General features: G+C 40.3%; 1 protein-coding gene across 1 annotated transcript; it reads right to left on the minus strand.

Annotated features, from left to right (window-relative positions):
* Positions 1–232: 232 nt before the first annotated feature.
* LOC114350017 (uncharacterized) lies at positions 233–20,285 on the minus strand. The gene is made up of 17 exons (XM_028300642.1): positions 20,221–20,285; positions 19,358–19,473; positions 19,216–19,287; positions 18,017–18,188; positions 16,999–17,134; positions 16,309–16,501; positions 15,613–15,731; positions 14,650–14,770; positions 10,779–10,953; positions 10,380–10,451; positions 9,974–10,136; positions 9,315–9,361; positions 9,015–9,107; positions 7,476–7,562; positions 3,309–3,371; positions 1,358–1,390; positions 233–1,093 (listed from the first exon to the last, which is right to left on the minus strand). Exons 2-17 carry the CDS (start codon positions 19,469–19,471, stop codon positions 1,077–1,079), a joined length of 1,677 nt encoding a protein of 558 aa, XP_028156443.1. The 5' UTR covers positions 19,472–19,473; positions 20,221–20,285; the 3' UTR covers positions 233–1,076.
* Positions 20,286–25,115: the final 4,830 nt, after the last annotated feature.

Raw genomic sequence — 25,115 nt, forward strand, 5'->3', positions numbered from 1 at the left:
TATGAAATAATTTAGCAATATACTATACATCTACTTATAATAATTAGTTAATTTACATAAGAAACGCCAATAAAAGATAGCTTAATGTATTCAATAGACAGATGAATGTAATCGTTTTACAAACATTATTTTACTCTAGTGAACACTTAAAATGTATGGGGCGTTCTCTACATATTTTATCGAACTACCGTAAAATTGAACCTCACATCACTGCAAGTTGGTACTATTCTAATTTTCACCTTACGTTTGAACTTTATTTAAAAATCACACTTCATTATTTTCCACATATTGGTAAATATTTTACAATTTAGGAATGTATAGGATGGAAGATATCGGTCATTAAAATTGATTAAAAACGAATTACATACATTCATTCTCACAAAAGACTTAACTGAGATAGATTGTGCGTGTAATAGGCCTTTTAAAGCATGACTAGGTAAGACCAATCCGTTGACGCCTCAAATTATTCTGTCAAATTGATTTTGTAAGAGCGAGGAAATATAGCAAAAGTTTTTAGCACCCATTTCATCATTGCTCGATAAGGCTAATAAAAATATAACTCAATAATAACAAATAGTACAAGATGTTTACGTTTTTAAATAAATAGTGACTAAATCCATAAAGAACATTGATGAAGCGGGCATTGCGAAATAAACCAGTTAGTAATTAAAAGTTCATATCACATAATAGTTTTCAGCAAACATAGGTTCTGCAAATAAAATAATATTCCACGAACATTTACATAATACTAACTCAATCACAGTAAATAAAAATGTCATTAGTATGTATAGACCTTAATATCCTAAGTTACTTGGAATTTTATTATTATGACCGTTTATTTTATAATAAGTAATGAAAACCATTATTCAAATGGATAATAACTAAATGGCGAATCAATTACGATATCAGAATACTAATCAGTAGGTAGCTATTTTACCATCTAAAAAGTTAAAATTCTAACTGGCACAATTGTGAGCATCCGATAATAAAATCCGTTCTAATGTAATATCTGGATGAACCCTGCTCAACGTATCACGTACTGCATTCGCCGTCCTACGCTCCCGACTATAGCTCGTTTAGGCTTCGGCTCCCTCTGAAAATAAAATAGATTTTATTGACGTGACGTGACGTGACGTGATACTATAATGTATAAGACGGTTTCTTCTGATTAATATCTATACAAATTCAACAAACTCCGCGATCTTAGCATGTTAACTTACTTAGAAAGAAGATGCTCAAAAAACTTGCTTTAAAAATTATTGGTATAGGGTAATGTAGACACTTGAATATTGTTTCAAAATCTTAACTACGATTTGTATTGTCTACACAATTAAAATAAAATAAAACACAAACTAACCTGGAGTTAAAGGATGATCTCGTAGCATAGAGCCTGAAAAATTATAAAGTTTCATAAATATTTAGTTTCAAAAATTGATAATAAATGTTCGAGAAGAGATGAGGAAAAAGCGTGGCTTATCATTGGTATCAGAATAATATTGATTTTGGCCACGGAATTTGCCACTCTGTTCTCCTTAGTACAAATAAACTACGTTGACTACGCACGCACTAAGTAAATTACCATTCTCCTGGGTTGCATTTTTATTTAATTTTATATACCTAAGTATGTAAGGGTCATTCCACAAAAATATGTCAACTCTTAGTCCGCGCCACATTTCACATGAAATATTTGTTAATATTTTATTCCAAAATTGTTAAATAATAGCTCGCAATGTGCTTTATTCATCACCCATTTATATTTTTTGAAAGAATTTTTAAAACATCTTAAATTCCTTTTGAATGACCCAAAACGTCATTCCCTAGGCATGTCCGTACTCCAAAAGTTTGTGTTTTGGGACCCGCATTTATAAAAACATCAACTTTATCCTTTGTTTTAATTAACGAATAATCTATTTAAATGTATATTACACCAAATTCTATTAATATTTTGCGGTTTCAATAAACAATAATTTGATTTTCTTTAGTTGAAAAAGAGTCTACAGCTTTTAGCGTCATTCCCTCGCCACGCACTGATTTTATAATTTTGCGCTTTAATATGTATTTAGAGTGAATGACATTTAGTTGAGTTTAAAGTACGATACGAAGTTATCCTCAGACCATACTGGCTTTGCGGTAGCCGTTTTTTGAATTAGTGCAAACGTGCCAGTTGTTGCGGAAACATGTGTTTATCCAGTCACTTCGTCAGTCCCTAGTCGAGTAGCTTTATTGATTACAATAAGAAATTGTATATAATTTAATTAGTATTTACGTGTGGTTTTTTGGCTATTTTCGGCACATCGTATTAAGCATCTTATAATATAAAGTTAATCTGCATGTGTGTTAAGTTTTACTCCAAATCGTCAGTCCCTAGAGCGTCAGGCCCTAGCTTTAAACGGCACTTGGGACTAAATTACTAGTTAGGGAATGATGTTTTTTATATGGTGATAATAACAAAACAACTACATTATGTATATTAACTTGTCTATAAATGTTAAGGTTATAAGTTTTATACTTTATTAGAAGTCATATAGGAGTAATGTAGTATGAAAAAATTTAAAATTATAATTTCTCCTAAAATAAAGCATAAAATGACTGGCCCTTTTAGACATAACATAATTAATTAATAAACTATAATTTACACTAATAAAGTATTCAAAAGCATCTTAAAAAAGTTACGGACAAAATGACGTCGAAAATATACAGATTTTTATGGAATGACCCGTAATACTTATAATATTGTGGGCATGCTTTACATGATAATACTTTTTGGTGTTGCTACGTATGAAAATAAATAATTGATACTATGGTTTAAATGTGGAAAATGGAACAAATAAAGAAACATGCAGAAAATGAAAGAATAATGTGCATGTGAATACGGTACACAAAGCTCTGATATGGGCTTGCTTTGATGGATTCGAATACCACTATGTATATTCGCTTCTTATGCATTTAAGCTGTTTGCACAAATTAAATTATATCCTAATGCTATTGACAATGCGCACAACAACTATCTAACTAAACTACAGAAACATACGAAGAACCAGTTTCTCTCTCACTTTGGTTGCTGCTGAAACAGTTGTTTCACTGGACATAAATCGATCACAGTTTAGAAAGAGATCCGCTAAAAGTGACTCAAGTTGATAAAACAGGGTAAACATTCCATTTACAAATATAAAAAAAACAAAGGTGCCAGGGACAACATTGAAAAAAAAAACAAGAATAGCACACAAAAAGCAGCGCACGCGCGTTTACCTATACAGCCTTGACATTGACTAGCGCTCAGTACAGAATAGCGTCTGAAAGTTGGTTACTGGTTAGTGCCGCGCCCGGCGTGATGCCCACGATGCTGCCGCCCACGCAGGCCTCCACGCCTTCTGTAGACCACCACCACACGGATCTTACACCACTCACACTGGCGCGGTTACAACACTAGGCTCAAGTTCACCAACAGAATAACAAGTAGTGCTGATAGTATCGCCGTATGCGTAATAGTATCGATAGGGCATTTTGAGCGATATGCGATACTATTGTTCTTATTGTGATTTCTGTCAGTTTTTGCAATACTATCGAGTATCGACTAAAGTTACTATTACATAATGGCGATAGTATCGATAGCACTATCGATTTCTCAAATATTTTTAGATGTTCCGCAACAGTAATAACGAGTGGTTAGTGACCAGTAAAATAATTTAGTAAAACCTCTATTAGTATCTGTTGGTAATCTCAAGCCTTATACTCGTTATACAATACTACTTTTAGCTTCACACACAGCCGTTGATAGCGTAATATTTGTATACTGATGTTGAGTATCAGTTACAAAGCCTTTGCTTACGTCAAGTGTTACTGATTCATTTGCGAACAAATTGCGTTATCGATAGTAGCAAGATATTACATATAAAAAAAAAATTAAAGATTTACTGTACATTATATTTTGAAGTGTTTTAAAACACACCTGAGCCAGTAAAATGAGTGTGTAAGAATCCAAAAAACATGCCAGTTAAAAATCATAACCGGTACCGGTATACCAAGTTTTTTAGGTGTCTCTTAACATGCCTGTTTATTCTGAAATAATTAGTAATTGTATAAGAAAATTAATAACATGTATTACTTGTTTCATAAATCCAATACCTGCCTAACGTTAATTAATAAGTCATCACAGTTGAACAAACACCGACTCTATGAAATTAAAAACATCGTGCATGTTAAGATTTTAATTAAGAAAACTAAAAAAACAGACGGAATACTTCGAAAAAACAATTAAATTATTATTAAATATTTAAAGTAAAAATGAAACGTTTTCTTTCATCTGTAAAATTAAAGACAATTGTTAGAACAAAAGAACTGATTGTGGTTTGATTAAAGAAATATAAAATAAAGAAACTAACTTTGATTTGTTTTGACTAGAAATATGAGCATATTTTGATTTAAAAATATAAATTGTATAGCCTGACCAGGAACATAAAAACCCTCGCCATGTTGCGGAAAACTAATGGTACTAATTTCTTTTAATGGCAACAGTAACTGAAAACTTCATTGACATGTCACCTTGCATGTCAGTCTATTGCTGTCAAAGTGTATACAAACTTTATTTTAAATGTGCGCAATTGGTTTTATGAATTAAATTGCTAAAATATTTTTATAGTCGTGAAAGAAAAGTGGTTCACAATGTGTTAAAGTATTTGTCGAAGAGAAATACTAAGGGTTCGGACAATATTTTCATTGAATAATGTTCCGACAAAGGTTGTCAAATTGACTGACATGTTCATCGTNGGGGAGACCGAGGGCATTTGAAACAAAGGTGATTTGAAACAGTACAGATTTCTCTGTACTCAAAACCGTTAGCAAGCTGGCAACGTCCCTTTACACCTACTTTCCGCCTCCCGCGGCCATGTCAGTTCGTGTCCATCGCGTAAGTCCCGCGGTTGTGGAGTTTAGTGTGCCATGTGACAAAAATCGTGAAAAGTAAGTTTTCAACGAATTTTTGCGATGCCTTTATTTTGTTATATGTTTTGTATTTTGGTTTAAGTTATATATGTTTGGAAAGCTCATTAACTAAAGATTTGTTATATATATTTAGTACAATTGGTTTCTGTGTATTTGCTTCTTGATCATAGATTTAATAAAAAATGGGAGGTTTTTTCTTACTGAGGAGATTTGAAACAGGGTGTTTCAACTCTCCTAGTATTTTTTTTGTTGGTTTAATTTGGGCATATTTGGTTATAAAGAAACAAAGAAAAAATGAAGACAGTGAAGAAGAAGAGGAAACTTTATGCCTTTGTTGTTTTGAGCCATATTCTAATAGCAGAGCCAAAGAAAAGTGGGTGCAATGTCTGGAGTGCAAAAACTGGGCTCATGAATCTTGCACTGGTGAGGAATTTTCTTATGTTTGCCACAACTGCTTGTCAGACTGATATTTTTATTTCCATAATTATTTTGATTTTTGTAATTTGTGAGATAGTTGTATTTTAACTTAAATCCCATCAAAAACAATACTTGTCAAAAAAACCAAGTCTCGCAACTCAGTTGTTCTACGGTAAAAAGTTGTGAGATCCATGTAATACCAAGTCCAGGCCAGGATATCTTTAACGTTTTACATAAATATATTGACTTGGCCATCGCACTAAATAATTTAATTTACACGTGTTTTCATGCGATGGCCAAGTCAATATAATCAGTAAAAAAAATTTATCAGTAAAAAATGTTGATAAAAAAGTTGTTTTCTTACTTGAAAAGTTTTATTTCAATAAAAACCTTTATATGATATCTACACTTTCATTAAAATATCCCTCAATACTTCTTAAAAATATATGTTTCAACTCTCCTCGACCCCTGTTTCATCTTACCTCGGTGTGAGGGGAGTTGAAACAAATTGACTTGTTACGGAGAAGTCGATTTTTCACCGCAATATTTATCGTTTACAATTTCTCTATGTTAATTATTCGCAAGTGTATAGAATTACCTATCGATTGGTACTAATATCATATAAATTCTGCCTACAGCGTTTTGTGTATGAAACAAATTGTCAAAATTGTTTCAAATGCCCTCGGTCTCCCCTANGGTTCGGACAATATTTTCATTGAATAATGTTCCGACAAAGGTTGTCAAATTGACTGACATGTTCATCGTATAGTACAGTCCACTATGAAAATTAGCTGTGGTTTGTTTCAACTACCTATTTTAAAATTTTTTGTCACTTTCTAAGTGTTGAATTTTATGGGATTGGGAAAGAAGTAAGTAAGTAAGCGTTCATGAGCAGACATTGCAGTTGAATATTCAAGTTCTGAATTTGATTATTGATGAATAATAAAATAAATTCTACTAGCTCGATTGATGGTTTCATTTAATTTATTTAAATCAGGCTACCTATAAATTTCGTTAATTTATGAAAATATCAAATTAGCCCGTAATACTGAATCCTGATACATAAAGTTAGCCTATTAATTTAACACAGGTACGACTGTACTCAGTGTTGCACTATCAAATGCAATTGACGCGCCTCTGTGCCAGGGTTTTTATGTTCCTGGTCAGGCTATAAGTAAGAACGCTTACACATTAAGCTCAATAGCTGCCCGCCAATCGTGTGAAACTAGCGTTACTGCGTTAATTGACAATATTCATAAAATATATCATTTCATCGTGAATACTAAAACTGGTTTAAAAATATTTTGAAATATACCAAAATGTATTAGATGTGGAAATTAAAACTGTGCTACCGCTATTTCACATAATGTAAAAGCGTTCTCCACTCTCTTTAGACTTGGAGTACTCCCAACGCCGTTTTCGATCGGATATGTTGTCACTACAGCTAAGTTCAGACAGCAGTTTGTTCTCGTTTACCTTTTCAATCAGGGACTTGTACAAGCGTAAACGATTTTTCATGAAAATAGTAACAATAGAAATAAATTAATTTGTTCTTAAGTAAAATATCCTAAAGAATTTGTTTTTTCTTGTATCCTGTAGGAAGTTGCCAGTCTTACCACCGGTTGCCGTAAGATTGTATCAAATACGACACGCGGTGGCGCTTAAATGTTCATGTCGCATCATACACAAATGTAACATCCAATCGAATGAAAATGGTTGTCGTTTGAAAGATTATTCCATGTAAAAAAACTCATCCGTAATTTGTAATCTGTGTACTTGAAAAGTTTAATCGTATATTCGCCGTTTGAACATAGCCATAGTGACTATGGCGGCGTCTATTTGAGTGATTTTCACACTGATCCGAAACGGCGTTAGAGTAGGCGCACACCGTTGATTTTACGTCGGCCGATAGTTTAGTCGGGCAGTTGATCAGTATTGGGCATGTATGGGAGTGCGCACACTACGCCGATTCGATTTGGCCGATTCTTCATACAATGTAAAATCGGGCACAACTATCGGCCAACTAAAAATCAACGGTGTGCGCCTACTCTTAGAGTTAAGCCCCGTTTATACAACACAGCTCACATACATCAGCTACAAGCACAGCGTTAGTTTACCTGTGGTGCAGGCGGCGGCGCTGGCGTCGGGGTTGCCAGCCACGGACCACGGCCGCGCCTTGCCCGGCGTGCGCGCGCAGCCGTTCCCTGAACACACGCACGCTCACGACTCACGCCACGCCCACGCAACGCGTATGCCACGCCCACGCAACTCACATTTTCCGAAGCTATGCTTATAGTTCCAAAATACTGAGCCCCGATTACGGTAACTTTTAACGTCTACAATCCAGACGCGCTTCAGACGCTTGGAGACGTTAAAAATTACCGTAATCGGGGCTCAGAACTGTCCTATCCATGACATTGACAGTGGAGCGCCACCGTCAATACCGGATCGCTGCTTCCGATTTTTGCCATGTTGGAAACCATATAGTTGAACGATGGTAGCGGCCCCCTGTCATTGAGTTTGGTGGGACAGTTCAGCGTGGGTCATCTATAAGCATTGACTTGATTGACGTAGAACAGTTACGAGACTCGATGTTGCATTTTATCTTGAGTTCTACGATATTTTTAATTGTAAACAAAAAACAGACTGAACTCCAGTCTTTTTTTTGTTTACAATTAAAAATTTAACAGTTCCAGTGCAATGAGTTTAAAATATTCTGAAGTTATTTCGTAATTTGTAATTTATGACTGAATCATAATATTCATGGTTTTGATTAATGTGTGAAAATTATGATATGTATTGTCATTATTAATGTAGTATGAGTAACGGTCGATTTGATAATTAGATTGATGAGTGATCCAAACATTCTGAATTCCATAATATCCATATCCGTTTTAATAAGCGTCGAAAAATGTGATGGTTGTGTGCATACATATAACGATATTAGCGGCGACAGGCGTTATGCTGTAGGCCAGCAGTAGCTTCACTCCAAGCCGACTGGACAGTACAGAAGCCGTGTAGCTCATACCCACACAGTGAATGGACGATCACAGTGTACAAAGACAATTTAAGCTTCGAAGCTGATATTTGTCGATGCTAGTAGAATATTGGTATAATAACTGTGCATTTTAGGTGCTACGTATGATATTGCCGTTTGGTATGAGATTTTGAAGATTATAAACTAATTTTGTTAAACAATTTAATAAATAAACAAATTAAGTTAACAGCAACTGTAATCCAGTCATTGTAGGAATCATTACAAATTTGATTTTGAAAAATGATATTTTAGTTTTAACTAAACCTTGAAAACGGTAAAAGAAAGAAACAAAATGGGGATAGTTATCGAGCTACAGGATAATGGGCATATGAATATGATATTAAACGGCAATTTCATAACAATCACTTATAACATTACATAAAGAGTAGAAAATTTTATTATAAAAATACAAAGGTGCGCCGTGTCAGCTTTTTAAAAGAAATGTGATCTAAAAGGTAATTTGTGTAGTTTGTGCCTTTTGTGATCAACAAGAAAAGATAAAGATATTGTTTGCTTAAAAATTAACAACTTTCTTTGCATTATAATCAAGATACTGTTTTGTTCTAAGATTCTATTAGCATCGAGTTCCACGAATATAAAGCATTATTGGTGACCTTACCCATGGTGTTGACGTTGTCTGAGGAGCGCGATGGTGGCGGCGTGGTGGGCGCTTTGGCTCCTACGTTGTCGGAAGACTTGCAACGGGACACCTCTGCAATGGGTGAGACGATATTTTGTGTGTGATTTGAAAATTAATCATCTTGTTCTTTTATCGCATTCATCTCCAATATGATTATACAGAGAGAAAGTAGTATTATGTAAGTTACAACTTTTTATGGCAGACAGATAAGCGAAATAATCTTAAAGAGTTGGTCTAAAAGCAGTAATGTAACCATTTAAAACGTGCTTTGCTACTCACCACATTCTAATAAGACGGGCGTGCTCTCTCCAGATGTAACGCTGTACCTGCAAAAATGAAATTTGATGTTAAGAATAGAAATTAAATATTGTCGGGTATCTGGTTGAGATAAGCAGATTATTGCAAGATTTAAGTGGTGCACATGGATCGTATATCTGATGACCATTGGGGTAGAAAAGTATGTTATTGAGTGGTGACCACGAACCGGAAAACATAATGTAGGCAGTCCTCTCACTCAGTGGATGGAAGATCTAGGTGAAGGTCACGGGAAGCACCTGGATGCGGTTAGCGCAGGACCGAGCGTTAGAAATCTGTGGAGAAGATGTTTGTCCAGCAGTGGACGACTGGACGTCATTTGGCTGAAATGGACGAGCATCAAACTTGCGTCCTTCCAAAAATCTCAAATCGGCAGCTCCATGCCTAAATCGTTGGGTCTAATTGTTGGCTCTAATATTGTCCCTTATGACGTCACACATGTCGTTTAAAACTCTTTTACACCAGCTCGTCTTCGCTTACATGGTGTCGTCGCGCTGCAGCGTGGGCGAGTGGCGCAGCGGCGAGGGCGAGGCCAGCGACGACAGCGAGTGCAGCGAGCGTGACGTCAGCGGCGTGCGCGCCGACAGCGACGCCTCCTCGCTGCGGCGGCGGGCGGCACTTACATGGTGTCGTCGCGCTGCAGCGTGGGCGAGTGGCGCAGCGGCGAGGGCGAGGCCAGCGACGACAGCGAGTGCAGCGAGCGTGACGTCAGCGGCGTGCGCGTCGACAGCGACGCCTCCTCGCTGCCAGGCGGCGTGCGGCAAGTGCGCCAAAACTCGTCCAGACCTGCCAACGCACAACACTAGTTATTTACGATACCAGAGTGTTACACGGCAAGCGAACAGAGAACATTTTTTTTATGCAAAACAAGGCAGGTATTTGACCACAATCGCACCTGATGTTAAGTGTATACATATTGTATTATCGCACTTTATTGTATACATATTGGCTTTACGCGACAATTTTGTTATTGTGATTGTATTGTCTTATATCTAGGATACAACAACACATTTTAGACAAAATGCATACCTTCATCGATGTCTTGTGACTGATCGGTGATAGGGCGTGATGGCGCTCGTGTTTTTGCCCGTCTGGGTCGACCTGTGAACAAAACTAATTGTTCAAATAAACACGATTACAAAACGAAATTCAACCATCAAATTACTAAACGTTTTAACTTGCAGTAGAGTTATCAGGATTATAACAGAGGATTTTATAGCGACGAAGTGTGTAATCCTGTATAGCATGAACGCGTGGATACTGCGCGGCCAGGGACAAGAGGCGCGTGTGTACGTTCATTGTAACCCGGTCGTGTTAACTGCGCACCTCGCTGGAATGCGAATCTCCCTCGAGCGTCGATGTGACGTCACGGCCGCCAGGTGTGCTAACTCATACGCACGTATACAGTTCGCTGCACAGAGTGGATACCTTTGACGAGGTGCCGCAGCGTGTGCGCGGGCAGGTCGGCGAGCGCGTCGGCGGCCTCGGCGTGCAGCGGCGGCAGCGACAGCATCTCGTTGCTGCTGCACTGCTGCTCCGCCACCGACTTGGGCCGCACGCGCCGCCCGCCGCGCTCGCGCCGCCGGCAGCCGAGCGGCGTCGCCTGCAAGAATGAATGAATGAACTACACTCGCGAGCAAAAGTATGGAATCACTTACATGAAGTTGTTTCCACGCGATCTTGTGTACTAACGAATTCGTTAGGAACAAAAAAAGTGGCACCATTTTAAAGATTAAACTTTTATCTTTAAATTGATACCAAATTTATTTGAATCACACCAGTATTTAAAAAGATATCCCGGCTGATGTGAAGAAGTAACGAAAAAGACATGTATGAACTGTTTGATACGTCGCGAGTTGCGGCCTATTTACCCCCTATAAAAGCACGCGTTTTCGGATTTTTGCTTTCACACGTTGATTCATACACATCTCCGCTTCTTTTGACACTTTACCTGGGATTCTACACCTTCAGAAGCAGCACGAATCGTTGCACTATTGCAAGAAGGGCTCAGCCAGCGGGCTGTCGCACGTCAGCGCCACATAAGCCAGTCCTGGGTTTCGAAAGTTTTAAGACGCTTTCGGGAGACTGGTGGCTTTATCCCGAGACCAAGTTCTGAACAGCGCCGGCGCACATCGCAGAGGGAAGACCGTTTTTTCATGTCAACCTCTCTATGAAATCGTCATTTGACTGGAATCGACGTCCAGTAAGAGCTCAGAAATGTTCGTAGGATAGCTGTTAGCGAGTAGACAGTTTGTCTAAGACATAAGCAATAGAATTTAACTCCAAAAAGGCCTGCCACAGGCTCGAAACTGACGGCAGGTCACCGATAAGCACGCTTTCAATTTGCTCGTACACATCTCGATGTTAAGTCGAGCAAGCCACCCCCATAAGCCACTGTTTCAGCGAACCAGCACTGCACAAATCGCTCCTCAGGCCGCTTATAAACCCGACCTCTTCGACTGCTGCCCTGCAAACACAGTTTGCATTCATCGGAGAACAGAACTCACCTCGCCTTCACATCGAGATGTGTACGAGCAAATTGAAAGGGTGCTTATCGGTGACCTGCCGTCAGTTTCGAGCCTGTGGCAGGCCTTTTTGGAGTCAAATTCTATTGCTTATATCTTAGACGAACTGTCCACTCGCTAACAGCTATCTTACGAACATTTCTGAGCTCTTGATGGACATCGATTCCAGTTAAATGACGATTTCATAGAGAGGTTGACATGAAAAAATGGTCTTCCCTCTGCGATGTGCACCGGCGCTGTTCAGAACCTGGTCTCAGGATAAAGCCACTAGTCTCCCGAAAGCGTCTTGAAACTTTCGAAACCCAGGACGGGCTTATGTGGCGCTGACGTGCGACAGCCCGCTGGCTGAGCCTTTCTTGCAATAGTGCAACGATTTGTGCTGCTTCTGAAGGTGTAGAATCCCAGGTAAAGTGTCAAAAGAAGCGGAGATGTGTATGAATCAACGTGTGAAAGCAAAAACCTAAAAACGCATGCTTTTATAGGGGGTAAATAGGCCGCAACTCGCGACGTATCAAACAGTTCATACATGTCTTTTTCGTTACTTCTTCACATCAGCCGGGATATCTTTTTTAATACTGGTGTGATTTAAATGAATTTGGTATCAATTTAAAGATAAAAGTTTAATCTTTAAAATGGTGCCACTTTTTTTGTTACTAACAAATTCGTTAGTACACAAGTTCGCGTGGAAACGACTTCATGTAAGTGATTCCATAGTTTTGCTCGCGAGTGTAGTTACAAAAATGAATGAAATGACAAGTCAAAAGGTGAAGGTGTCGGACTAGCTGACTCGAGATCCGTTGCCTAGATCCTGCTGGTTCAAACCCACTCGTAACAAAAGCATATTATTTTAGCTTGGCACGAGGGGACCATTAGTAATAAATACATTATGTGCAATATTGTAGAAATATAAAACATGTATGTACGTACACTAATAACGAATAACGAGTAGGTATACTATAGTGAGTGGAACATCACAAACAATTTTTAGAGAACGAAACGATGCGCAAATATAAACGAATCTCGTACAATGAGCGCTATATTCGGTTACGCGAGGATTTATTTGGAAAATAACAGATTGACTGACTTTTGTACATAATACTTATTTATTTATTTATTTATTTAGGAAAACCAGGGTTTTACAGTGTGTAATAATACATTTCTACTTACCAAATTCAAATAGTCCAACTTCTGTGATAGCGTGAAATTATAGACGCATGAATACATTGTATATTTTGTAGTAAAACAAGTACGACAAAAATACTTATGGGTACCGCAAAAAAAGTTTATTATGAAAAAAATTACAAAATGTTTCCGACGGAAAAGCAAGATATAGTCCAGTCATTTAAGCTTAAATTAGGTAAGAATCTCGGAATTAGAGATACCCAGCTGTAAGTCTGTAAATACTTGTATATTGACACCCTAAAAGTTGTCTCAAAACCTACATATGGTAGGGTGTAAGCAACTATTAAATTTTAAGGTCAAAGGTCACAAAAATCTGTTTTTTGCGCTTTTTTTTGAAATATCTCATTTCCTATGGGTTTTTTGCTATTTGTATTTATTATCAATATTGTAGAATACTAAATTCTCTACAAATTTTGTTTAAAAACTTTTTTTATACGGTGAACCGTTTTCGAGATAGAGGGCGGAGAGCGCGCGGTCACTGCATCACTTCAGGTCTACTTAAGCGGTTTAGATTTTTCATACAAAAGGATTTTCCCGCTAATTCCTGTGGGAATTTCGGGAATTCCTTGTTGTAACTAAGCTTTGAGTTTACTAAGGTACCTACATGCCAAATTTCAAGCGTCTAACTTCCGTTAAGCGTTTAGATTTTTCATACAAAAGGATTTTCCCGCTAATTCCTGTTCCCGTGGGAATTCCTAAGTATACTATAACCTGCCCAGGTGTATGAAGAATAATTGTACCAAGTTTCGTTAAAATCCGTCGAGTAGTTTTTGTTTCTATAAGGAACATACAGACGGACAGACAGACAGACAAAAATTTTACTGATTGCATTTTTGGCATCAGTATCGATCACTAATCACCCCCTGATAGTTATTTTGAAAATATATTTCATGTATAGAATTCTGTCCGTCTGTATGTTCCTTATAGAAACAAAAACTACTCGACGGATTTTAACGAAACTTGGTACAATTATTCTTCATACACCTGGGCAGGTTATAGTATACTTAGGAATTCCCACGGGAACAGGAATTAGCGGGAAAATCCTTTTGTATGAAAAATCTAAACGCTTAACGGAAGTTAGACGCTTGAAATTTGGCATGTAGGTACCTTAGTAAACTCAAAGCTTAGTTACAACAAGGAATTCCCGAAATTCCCACAGGAATTAGCGGGAAAATCCTTTTGTATGAAAAATCTAAACCGCTTAAGTAGACCTGAAGTGATGCAGTGACCGCGCGCTCTCCGCCCTCTATCTCGAAAACGGTTCACCGTATAAAAAAAGTTTTTAAACAAAATTTGTAGAGAATTTAGTATTCTACAATATTGATAATAAATACAAATAGCAAAAAACCCACAGGAAATGAGATATTTCTAAAAAAAGCGCAAAAAACCGATTTTTGTGACCGTTGACCTTGAAATTTAATAGTTGCTTACACCCTACCATATGTAGGTTTTGAGACAACTTTTAGGGTGTCAATATACACGTATTTACAGACTTACAGCTGGGTATCTCGAATTCCGAGGTGAACTTACTATAATGACTGGACTAATATTCGTGCTTATTCTAAAACTGTAAATAAGAAAACATTTTTTACCCCAGAATGCGAAATGGGTGTAAGTAGATCAGGAATATCTGGGTCCACGCTTTGAATGGGTTCGCTGTCCCCACCGTCCACGCTCTCACACGCGGAGAGAGCTAGACTCTCTACAGCTTCACTGTAAAAAAAAACGTATATTCTATATATTTATATTCATTGATTAAAAAACATTACTTAATACATCATTCTTCTAAGGAAATCGATAAAATAGGTTTTGTGTCACCACCTTAGCCGTAAAATAGCTATTACTAGCTTTCCGCCCGCGGCTTCGCCCGCGTGGAATTTTGTCTGTCACAGAAAAACTTTATCGCGCGCGTCCCTGTTTCAAAAACCGGGATAAAAACTATCCTATGTTCTTTCCCGGGACTCAAACTATCTCTATGCCAAATTTCATCAAAATCGGTTGCGAGGTTTAAGCGGGAAAGCGTAACAGACAGACAGACAGACAGACAGACAGACAGACAGAGTTACTTTCGCATTTATAATATTAGTTGGGATTGGTAACTGCTTTGATAACATGGCTGGAAAATGTAGCTGACAAAATAAAATCATATCAAATTTTCGATATCCACACCAGTATGCCACCCTCCGATTAGCGTGAAGAATAACACAATCAAGGTTGCCGCCGCCGTCTCTAAACCGTAAGCCGTAGCTCGGTTGTGAGAGTGATTTGATTCACACGTTGAATAATAATAATGACATTTCCGATCTATACTAATATTATAAATGCGAAAGTAACTCTCTGTCTGTCTGTCTTGCTTTCACGCCTAAACCACTGAAGCAATTTTGATAAAATTTGGCATAGAGATAGTTTGAGTCCCGGGAAAGGACATAGGATAGTTTTTATCCCGGTTTTTGAAACAGGGACGCGCGCGATATTTTTTTTTTGTGACAGACAAAATTCCACGCGGGCGATGCCGCGGGCGGAAAGCTAGTACCAAATAAATAATGTCCCCTTACTTGAGTAGATCCTGCAGCGTGGTGGAGCAGGGCGCCATAGCGTCGCGGACGGCCTGCAGCGTCACCAGCTCGCCGCTGCTGCCGCCGCCTCCCATCGCGGCGAACACTTCGCCGCATCTCTAGCGATGGGGAATATTATTTTGAGGGTATACTCGATGACAGACACTATGACGTCATGAGATTTTGACAAGTAGCAGTTGACATCTGACTCACTGCTTTCAAGTAAAGGCTGCTTGTCTACTGGAGGGGAGAGGATGAACTAATAGACGCAGGGGAGCGAAAATTTCAAGCAATCCTATTCTCTCATCTCCCCGCTCCAGTTGCAGTGGATAGGCAGCCATAAGGCTGTCTACATACATAAGTATGTAATCTTATAAAAAGTTGAAGAGCCGCGATTCTCCCCCGATCCACACAGATTGGCTAAAGCATGAAGTGGGAATGATTGAGCAGCAGTGGCTTTATCTCTTAGCATACTTGTTTCGTAGCTGCTTTACTAGCGTACTGTACCAACTAACCTGCAAGTACTGATGCAGCAAGAGATGGGCAGCGGCGGCGGCTCTCTCCAAAGCCACCGGCAGCTGTGATGGGGGCAAGGCGGCCCTAGTGACTTAAGCTGCGGCGCTTAAAGTCGGGATTGAGAAACTGTGGCTTTAACATGCTCCCTCGTAGCTACTTTGCTAGCATGTACCCACTAACCTGCAAGTACTGATGCAGTAAGTGATGGGCAGCGGCGGCGGCTCTCTCCAAAGCCGCCGGCAGCGGTGGAGGGGGCAAGGCGGCTGCAGCTTGGGCTGCTAAAGCGGCCGCGGCTTCGCCCCCTGCCCACGCGCGTTCTAAGGCCAACGCTCGGAGTCGGTGGGATTGAGCGCCGGTGGCGTTGCCTGCTAATCTGTTTTGGCAGAAAAAAGAAATAATATAAGACTTGATAAAATTGCATCTTTAATATAAAGCAAAAAGGTTGGACCGAGAGCGCTACTCTGGGGCATAGTTAACCCTTTAAGTGGTATAGAGAAAAATATTTTGAATTCGTTTTGTACCTTATGTTTTCTCAATAAGGTTCAAAATATTATGGTGGCAACAATTCTGCCACTACCAGTTAAAGGTTTAAGACACCCCTCCCCTTGTGATACGTTTCTTACGAACTATGAATGGTCAGTAAGACCGGTAGTTTCAATAAATGTTTAGTACCCTAAATCAAATCAAAATTTTGAATCTGAATGGTAATTAAAACAGTGTCAAACGCTTTGAAAAAGTTGTAGCTAGTGTCTTCGGTTTATTGTTTAGAGTTTCAGATACACTACGTTAAGTCCAGCAGTCTGATAATACGCCATAATATTTTGGGATTGAATATAGACAATAAATTAGATACACAGTATCAAGTCATACCTCTCATGGAGCTCCCGCCACAGCGTAGCGACGCGTTCGCTGGCAGCGCGGCCGCCGGCCGCCGCGTCGCAGCCGGGGAATTCTACGCGCCGCACGCTCACCGAGCGACGCAGGGCCATCGCGATGTCCGTCAAACCTAAACAATAAACATACTCGTTGATTGTCATTTGTTCATTCATGATTAATGAATTTCATTCATTCATTCGAGCGAAGTCCGTGAGCGCAGCTCTGCAAAGCGACCGAGCGAGTAAGAAGGAATGATTTGATCATGTGCGTGTTAGAAAAGGACGAGAGATGTGATGACGGACGAAACTGGGCATTTTAAATATGAACTTTAAACTCAAAGGTTTAAGGTTTAGATTTTCTTGTCATGATTCGTATGATTTCATTAGATAGCAGGCAGATGAAATGAATTATTTTTCACTAGTCACGCGGTTAATATTGATTGGATTGTTGTATACATACTGTGCTGTGAAACTGTTAGTTTTTTGTTGTGCGACATAAAATGAAACAGATATTGTTACATTTCATATTTTAGCTAATTAGCAATCGTTCATCATAATTCATACTTCATTAAAAGTAGCACATTATATGAAAGAGCTACATTATGACACTGCGAATAAAAATCATTGCCTGTGAAATCATATGAACAAAAATCATCATTTCATAGAATGAAAATGAATGAAAAAAAGCAATTATTTCCATGCCTAATCAAAACCAAATAAATGTTATATTATCTCTAATTTTTTTTCTATTTTCATCATGTCTTATAATTACCACATCTAATAAGATCTTTGAAGGAGAAACCTGTTATTAAGTTACATAAGATTATATCTTTACTAATAGTGTTCTTATCAATATGCATTATTTATTGGTTTATAAAATAAATAAACAATGAATAATTAAGGGCGTTCAAATACTACCCTAACTCAATACATTTATGTCTCAACAGGATACCTACTCATCTATAAATAATTTTGAACCATTAAATGTAAATCGTACAGTACGGTAGCCTTACCTTGCAAGCTGAACGCATTGCGGTCGATATACAGGGTGTGCAGAGTGCAGTTGCACTGGAGAGCCTTCGCTAGCAGCCGCGCCCCGGCGTCGCCCGCCAGGTTGCCTCCCACGTCGAGCGAGCGGAGGCGGCGAGCCCCGCCCAGGGCGTTCAACAACCCGTATAGGTCTCCCTACAAGTTAAAATAACATGGATCAGCAGTGTACTAAGTGCGAGTTTACATAACGTCATCGTTAACGACAACGACTACGTAAAAAATGATATGAAACGTATGTATGTACAGCGTCCCTTGCGGATACTTTGAAGAACTAAAATCTTCATAGATTTTTTGACGTACTCGCTAACGATGACGTTTAGTATAAAATCGCACTAAGCACAGAGGGCTATTCTGAAATGTTGTTAACGTATGTAGATTCGGGTCTATCTGTCACCGTCGCCCATGCTGGCATCTCACTTTGCGTGAGAGGGATGGCAACATTCGAAAGTATGGATAACGTTTTTCAGAGTAACCCCACAATTTGTCTGTTACATAACAATTATCTGGTCAAGAATAAAGGTTTAAATAAGTTTAATTTTGGTTATTTTACCACTGAGGCCAAATGTTATTGCAATGACTCATGGAAGTTTAAATTGATATTGAATAATGTTTTACTTTTCTGTTTATCCGTTTTATCTACTTGCGATAATAAAATTTGTTTAGCTTGGCGTTAGGTGATTAGTAGTGGTAGATGGTTGTTTATTTATTTATATTCCAATGTTTTAGGTAAATAGTTATTTTATTCGATGTTTAAACAATACATTAATATAGTATAGTATAATAATATAATAGGAATGTTTCTACAATAATTATAATTTGGACTATAAATTGGCAGGCTCAAACCTATATCACTTCCTTAATACGAAATAGCATCTGTTTTAGAATTTAATAATTCACATATAATATCCTATATTTGGCACAGATAAAGAGGTGTGTTTAATTCTAATAATACACGATTTTACCTTCTTGTATTATCGATGTTTCGTCTGACCGTGTGCATTACTCATCTTTTTTTAACAATACGATATCTGTGATAAAGTGAGACACTATCATCTATCATTGATGAATTATGTGCTATTATTTTATTTTATTTTATTTTTAAGGTCGAGTTCAACGCATAGTCTCGTTGTTACATTCAATTTTATTGAGGAAAATATCTTACCTTAAGTTTACAATCACTGAGATCTAATGAAGTCAAGGCGGTATCTGGTTCTTGAAGAACGTGGACTAGAGCCTGAAATAAATAGAAACATTATTGTCATGTCCAAACTAATATTTGATATTGAAAATTGAACTTTACTTACTTGTATTAGAGGCGGCGCATACGATCTTTTCCCCGTCAATTTGCTTAGTGATAAATGTGTGATGGAATGATTCTTTCCTATAGCTCTCACGATGCCAGACAATTCAAACTCCATACCTAGAAACAGAAAAATTCAATGTTTTGTAGGTATAATGTATAGGGGATAGGACCATCAGTTCATTAGAATACATTTTATGCACTTTCAATCTACTACTATTTTCCCGTAGTTTGTATTCTATTTGTATTATGTTTGTATTCACTATTGTCATTCAAAGAACCGAAATTGATTCAACTTTTCATACACAATTTTAAGGTGCGCAGCGCTGTAGTGCTTTAATGCAACACAAAGCCGAATCAATGATACGGGGCCCCCAAGGCCCACATGTAAAGCGGCTTTTAGAATCACGCAGATGGCTCGTTGATCGTCGGCGCTGACAGATCAATATGTATGTAATTAAGTAAATGTTCCTGAGTGACGCTGATCGCTCGTTGTCGAAGCTTCGCTATCGCTACCACACACACAGAAACTAAAGGGCGATGTAACAAAGGGGCGGGGCCGGTGTCACAGCAATATGCCCAAAAACAGAACACATTGCTCGTGACAGCAATGATGTCAGCATGCTGACGTCTTACGTAAACAGTTTACATTGCTTGCGTAGCACTAAAGATTCGAACGTTAAGCACTGATACCGCAGTGGATAATGAGCACATAAAATTTGATTACTTTACGTGTGTGAATTTCTAATGCGACACTGAGTTTCGAACTCAGCGCATTAGTTGGCGTCTCTCTATATCTCTATGTTTGCTACATTTCCGCTGTCAGCGCGATTCTAAAACCAGCCTAAGACTAGAGGTGAGGCTCACTGTTGTCGGAGAGGTCGAGCGAGGTGAGGCAGCGCACGCCGTGGATCCGCCCGCGGCAACGCGTGGATCGTTTTCCCCCTAAGGGGTTGAATTTTGCAAAATCCCGTTTTAGTGAGCACCTACGTTCTAAAAGGAATGCAATATTTGAAAATACCAATAGCATTACAACAATAAACAGATATCAACCGTCCGTCGTTGTGTCTCATTTCCCCCCGCTGCGGCCAAGACACCCTTAGCCGTCGCTATGATCAGTCCGGTGAGTCTGCCGGGCTGGCAGCGGGTCCCCGCCGCCTACCTGCCGTCCTAACGCTGCTGCCCTGGGCGACCTGGGAGCAGCTTCCTTCCTATCAAACCCTTATTATGTCTAAGTATCTATTTTTAGGCAGGGCTAGGGCTCTAGGGACTTATGCCCGTTTACATCATCAATCCCAAATTTTTAAGTGACTCCTATGAAAACAAAATTCATACAATTTGTTACTATAGGGGTATCTTAAAAATTAGGGATTGATGGTGAAAAAAGGCATTAGTGTCTTAGGAAATAGGGACTTTAGGCTCACTAGGGAGTTAGTTCCCTTCCTGACCGCATATCCCGGGCACGGGAGCGGTGCCTTACAACCACTGCCTCCCGCCCGTACACTAGCACTTGTAGTTTTTGAGATATCGTGAGGCTCACTGTTGTCGGAGAGGTCGAGCGAGGTGAGGCAGCGCACGCCGTGGATGCAGGACTCCAGCACGTGGGCCGCCTGCGCCGACGCCAGCACGCCCGCCAGGTTCAGCGCCACGCCCGTCGCGCTCTCGTTGCACGCCAGCCCCAGCAGCAGGCTCCTGCGGCAACACATACAGTGTGAGTCACGTTAGTGTACATATGAAAATAGATGAAACTAGACCTATTTTTATCGACAAAAAAGAGGTCAAAAAATTTTTGTGATTTTTTTGTTATTTATTTATTTATTTAATTTTTTATAGAATTTTTTTCTTCCAATTACTTATTGTAAAGAAAACGTAATAACTTTTAAAGTAAGCAGTATATCCTGATAAAATAAAAACAGTAATAATGCTAAATAACAGGCAATACTAAAAAAATACATGAAATACCCAGAAAATGCCAACAAATAATAAAAAAATATACTTTTTGAAAAAAATCTGCTTAAAAATTTGAATTTTTTTGGTTATTTGATAAATTTGCCCCTATAACAGGTTGTTTTTATTACTTTTTATTATTCTCTATCGTATTATTTTAGTAAAACCAAAAATAGTATGTCTCTATCCCTATCAAAACGTTTGTAATGATCGTTTGAACTAAGCCTCTTCAGCCTTATCAGGATATACCGCTTAGTTTAAAAGTTATTACGTTTTCTTTACAATAAGTAATTTGAAGAAAAAAAATTCTTATAGCAAACCGGTTACTACGTGCCTATCGCGCCGGCATCACGCTACGCTACCCGATATGGGCATAGCTCGAATCCCGCGCGAGCTACACCCCGCGCGCCGCGCCCCGCTAACGGTTACAGCGCTCTAGAATTTTCGATCGGCGTCCCGCCCATAGCCGCGACGCATCGATCGCCAGTACGCGTTCGCGCTCCGCACGTTACACGCGCGCGCGCTGCTCATATCTGGCGCCCAACGTGGGGCGCCCAACGTAAAATATGTATAAGTGACCTACAGTGACAGTGTAAAAGTTATTCGTTCTCCGCAATGCATACAAGAAGCCGAAACGCGTGTGACAGAGAGAATGCGGCGCCGAATCCCGCATTTCCCAGCCCTCTGACGCCCACGCCGCCGACGCAGGATCGCGATGAACACGAAGTTCCAACAAGCCGCGATACGACCTACGTTCCCGCTTCTCACTTTTCTACTGAAAACGTAGCCAGCATAATAGAATCATTGCAAAGATCGCAGACGGAAGCATTCAAAGACCTCCTGTTATCTGTGACACGAATTAACACGTCGACACCGGCCCCAGGGGAAGGCACCCTGGCCCGCTGTAAGTCACAATTTTCCGGCCACCCGAACGAATCGGTAGAAGCGTTTATAGACGCCGTCGAGGCGTACAGCGACTGTGCTCAAGTGTCCAGCACTAACATCGTTCGCGGCCTCGCATTTCTCTTCAGTGGTGATGCTGCTACGTGGTGGCTTGGCATCAAGAACACCATCACATCGTGGGACGAGGCCAAAGAGAACCTGATAAGTGCCTTCGGTGACCGCCGCCCGCCACACCGCATTTACCTACAGCTATTCGCGAGCCCGCAGATGCACAATGAAAACACGGACACATTCATAGCGCGCAGCCGTGCCCTTCTATCGAAAATATCGGATAGAGACGTCTCGGAGAAGGCCAGGCTAGACATGGTGTACGGCCTCCTACACACTAAAATCCGGCAAAGATTACGCCGTGAAGAATTTGCCACTTTTCAAGACCTACTACGTCATGCGCGCAATATAGAAGACAGCCAGGGCGAGGCAGACACGTCGAGAGGTACTCCGACGCCGCGCACGGCACCCCGCGCGAGCACAACATACGCCGGTCCCCGAGCGCCCACTTATACGGCGCCGGAATCCGCCATACGTGCCCCGCAACCGCCGCCTGCCGCCGCCGCCAGCCGCTATCCGGCCCCCGCAGCCGCCGCCACCCGGGCGCCGCCGGCCGTCACGTACGCCGCCGCCCGCCAGCCGCCGCCGCCCCCGCCGCCGTCGTCCCCGCCGCCGCAACCATCACCTGACGCCGCCGCCGCCCCCGCCGCGAGAAAGTCGCGTCCCACATGCACGTACTGCAAAAGGTTTGGACACACCCGCGATCAATGCCGTAAGTTGCAGAGCCAAGGTCAGTCCCAATTCCCTACTAACTATTCAGTGCGTGATAACGGTGATAACTCGTTGCGTGACAAAAGTGAGCCATTCTTTAGTGTCGAATCCCGGTCGTTTTCGCGTAAAGTGCGTAATCAGTGTTCGAAACCAATTCGTAACTTAAACTCTAAAGACTCTAACCATAAAACTACAAAGAAAACGACTCGTCCATCAAATAATAGCAACTCTAAAATACCTACTAATTGTAGTGATCAAAGTTCCTACTCGTGTCCCGCTTCCGATGTGCAAAATCATTCTATTTCACAGAGTCCCAAAACGCGATTAAATACATTATTTGATGAACGAAGTCGCAATAACATTCAGTGTAATAGCGATAGTTACAATGCTCAATCTTTTAAAAGTTCGATTACTCCAGAAAAATGTAATTTTTCTCACTCTTGTAAAGATAAACAAGATGCTAAGAGTAACAATAGTATGCCACAATGTAATACGAATCAACATGTTCAATCCTTACCAATGTCTCGTAAGTGTAATTCCGAAAAACTTAATTTTTCGCTGCCATGTGATTGTCGTAATAATTTGTCACAATGTAATAGTAATCAGCATACTCAGTCCTTACAAACTTGTAAGTGCAATTTTGATAAAACCAAATTTAATTCTTGTCAATCCTGTGACAATCGAGATAACGTGTCACAGTGCAATAATATGACGATTTTGCGGATAGCCCCGTAGGCCGCGATTTACGCCCTATTTTTCATATTGACATCTTAGGTCACAAGGGTACCGCTCTCATCGATACGGCCGCTAGACACTGTATTGCGGGTCACACGCTGTATGCTCTCCTTCTACGCCTGGGTCATCAACTTCATTCTTCCTGGCGGGAAATAAAACTCGCTGACGGTATAGTCCGACGTATGGAGGTACTTACTACCACATTACCTGTGCGCTTAGAGCAGACCGTCATTAGAATCCCATTTTTAATTTTTCCAGACGCTACAAATAACGAGACGTTACTGGGAATAGATTTTATTACAGCTGCTAAGGTAGTAATAGATTTTCACAACGACTTGTGGTTTTTCAGCAATAATGATCAAATAAAATATAACCTTTCGTTTGAACCTACCTCTCGTACCGTGTCCTGTGCTTCCACAGAGGTTCTTAGGGATGATGAAGGCCGTCATCTCAATCCAGCTGAGCGACAAGCGCTCGCTGATGTCCTCACCAGGCACGCGCATATTTTCAAAAAGGGGGAGGCCCAACACCGTATGCAGAGCATCGCATCGAGACTGGTGAACACCCGCCAATAGCTGTGCCTCCTTACCGCCTGAATCCCTCAAAGAAGGAGCAAATGAAGGTAGAGATTGATAAAATGTTACAGGATGACATCATCGAAGATTGCGAATCGGCTTGGTGTTCCCCGGCGCTGATGGTGCCGAAGTCCAATGGTGGTATCCGTTTTTGCGTAGACTACAGACGCCTAAACGCAGTCACCAAGTCCGATACTTACCCGATGCCGCGCATCGATGAGCTGTTGCAGAGTACTAAACGCGACTGCTTCATGAGTACCCTGGACCTGAAGTCCTCGTACTGGCAGGTGAAGGTACGCGAAGCCGACAGGGACAAAACTGCTTTCACTTGCCCTCTAGGTACTTACCGCTTTAAGAGAATGCCGTTCGGCCTGAAAAACGCACCAGCGACATTCCAGCGCCTCATAGATCGTCTCCGTTCCTGCTCAGCTTTACAAAACGTAACTATACTTGCGTACTTAGATGACCTACTGGTGATTTCTGATGGAGGAATCCAGAAACATCTGCAAGACCTCGAGGCAGTTTTCAAACGCCTGGCCGAGTTCCACCTCCACGTCAACAGGGAGAAGTGTGCGTTCGCTAGAGAAAGCGTCAAATACCTCGGCCACGTTGTTACCCAGCAGGGTATTTCCACCGACCCAGAGAAGGTGAGTGCTGTCCTCGAGATGAAGGAACCAGGTAACCTTAAACACCTGAGAACCTTTCTGCAGACCTGTTCATGGTTCAGGAAATTCATACCGAACTTCTCTAAAGTTGCCGAACCATTAACACGCCTAACCAGGA

The sequence above is a fragment of the Ostrinia furnacalis genome, unplaced genomic scaffold (assembly GCF_004193835.3).
Source record: "Ostrinia furnacalis isolate ACB-3 unplaced genomic scaffold, ASM419383v2 OfSCF0073, whole genome shotgun sequence".
NCBI lineage: Eukaryota > Metazoa > Arthropoda > Insecta > Lepidoptera > Crambidae > Ostrinia > Ostrinia furnacalis.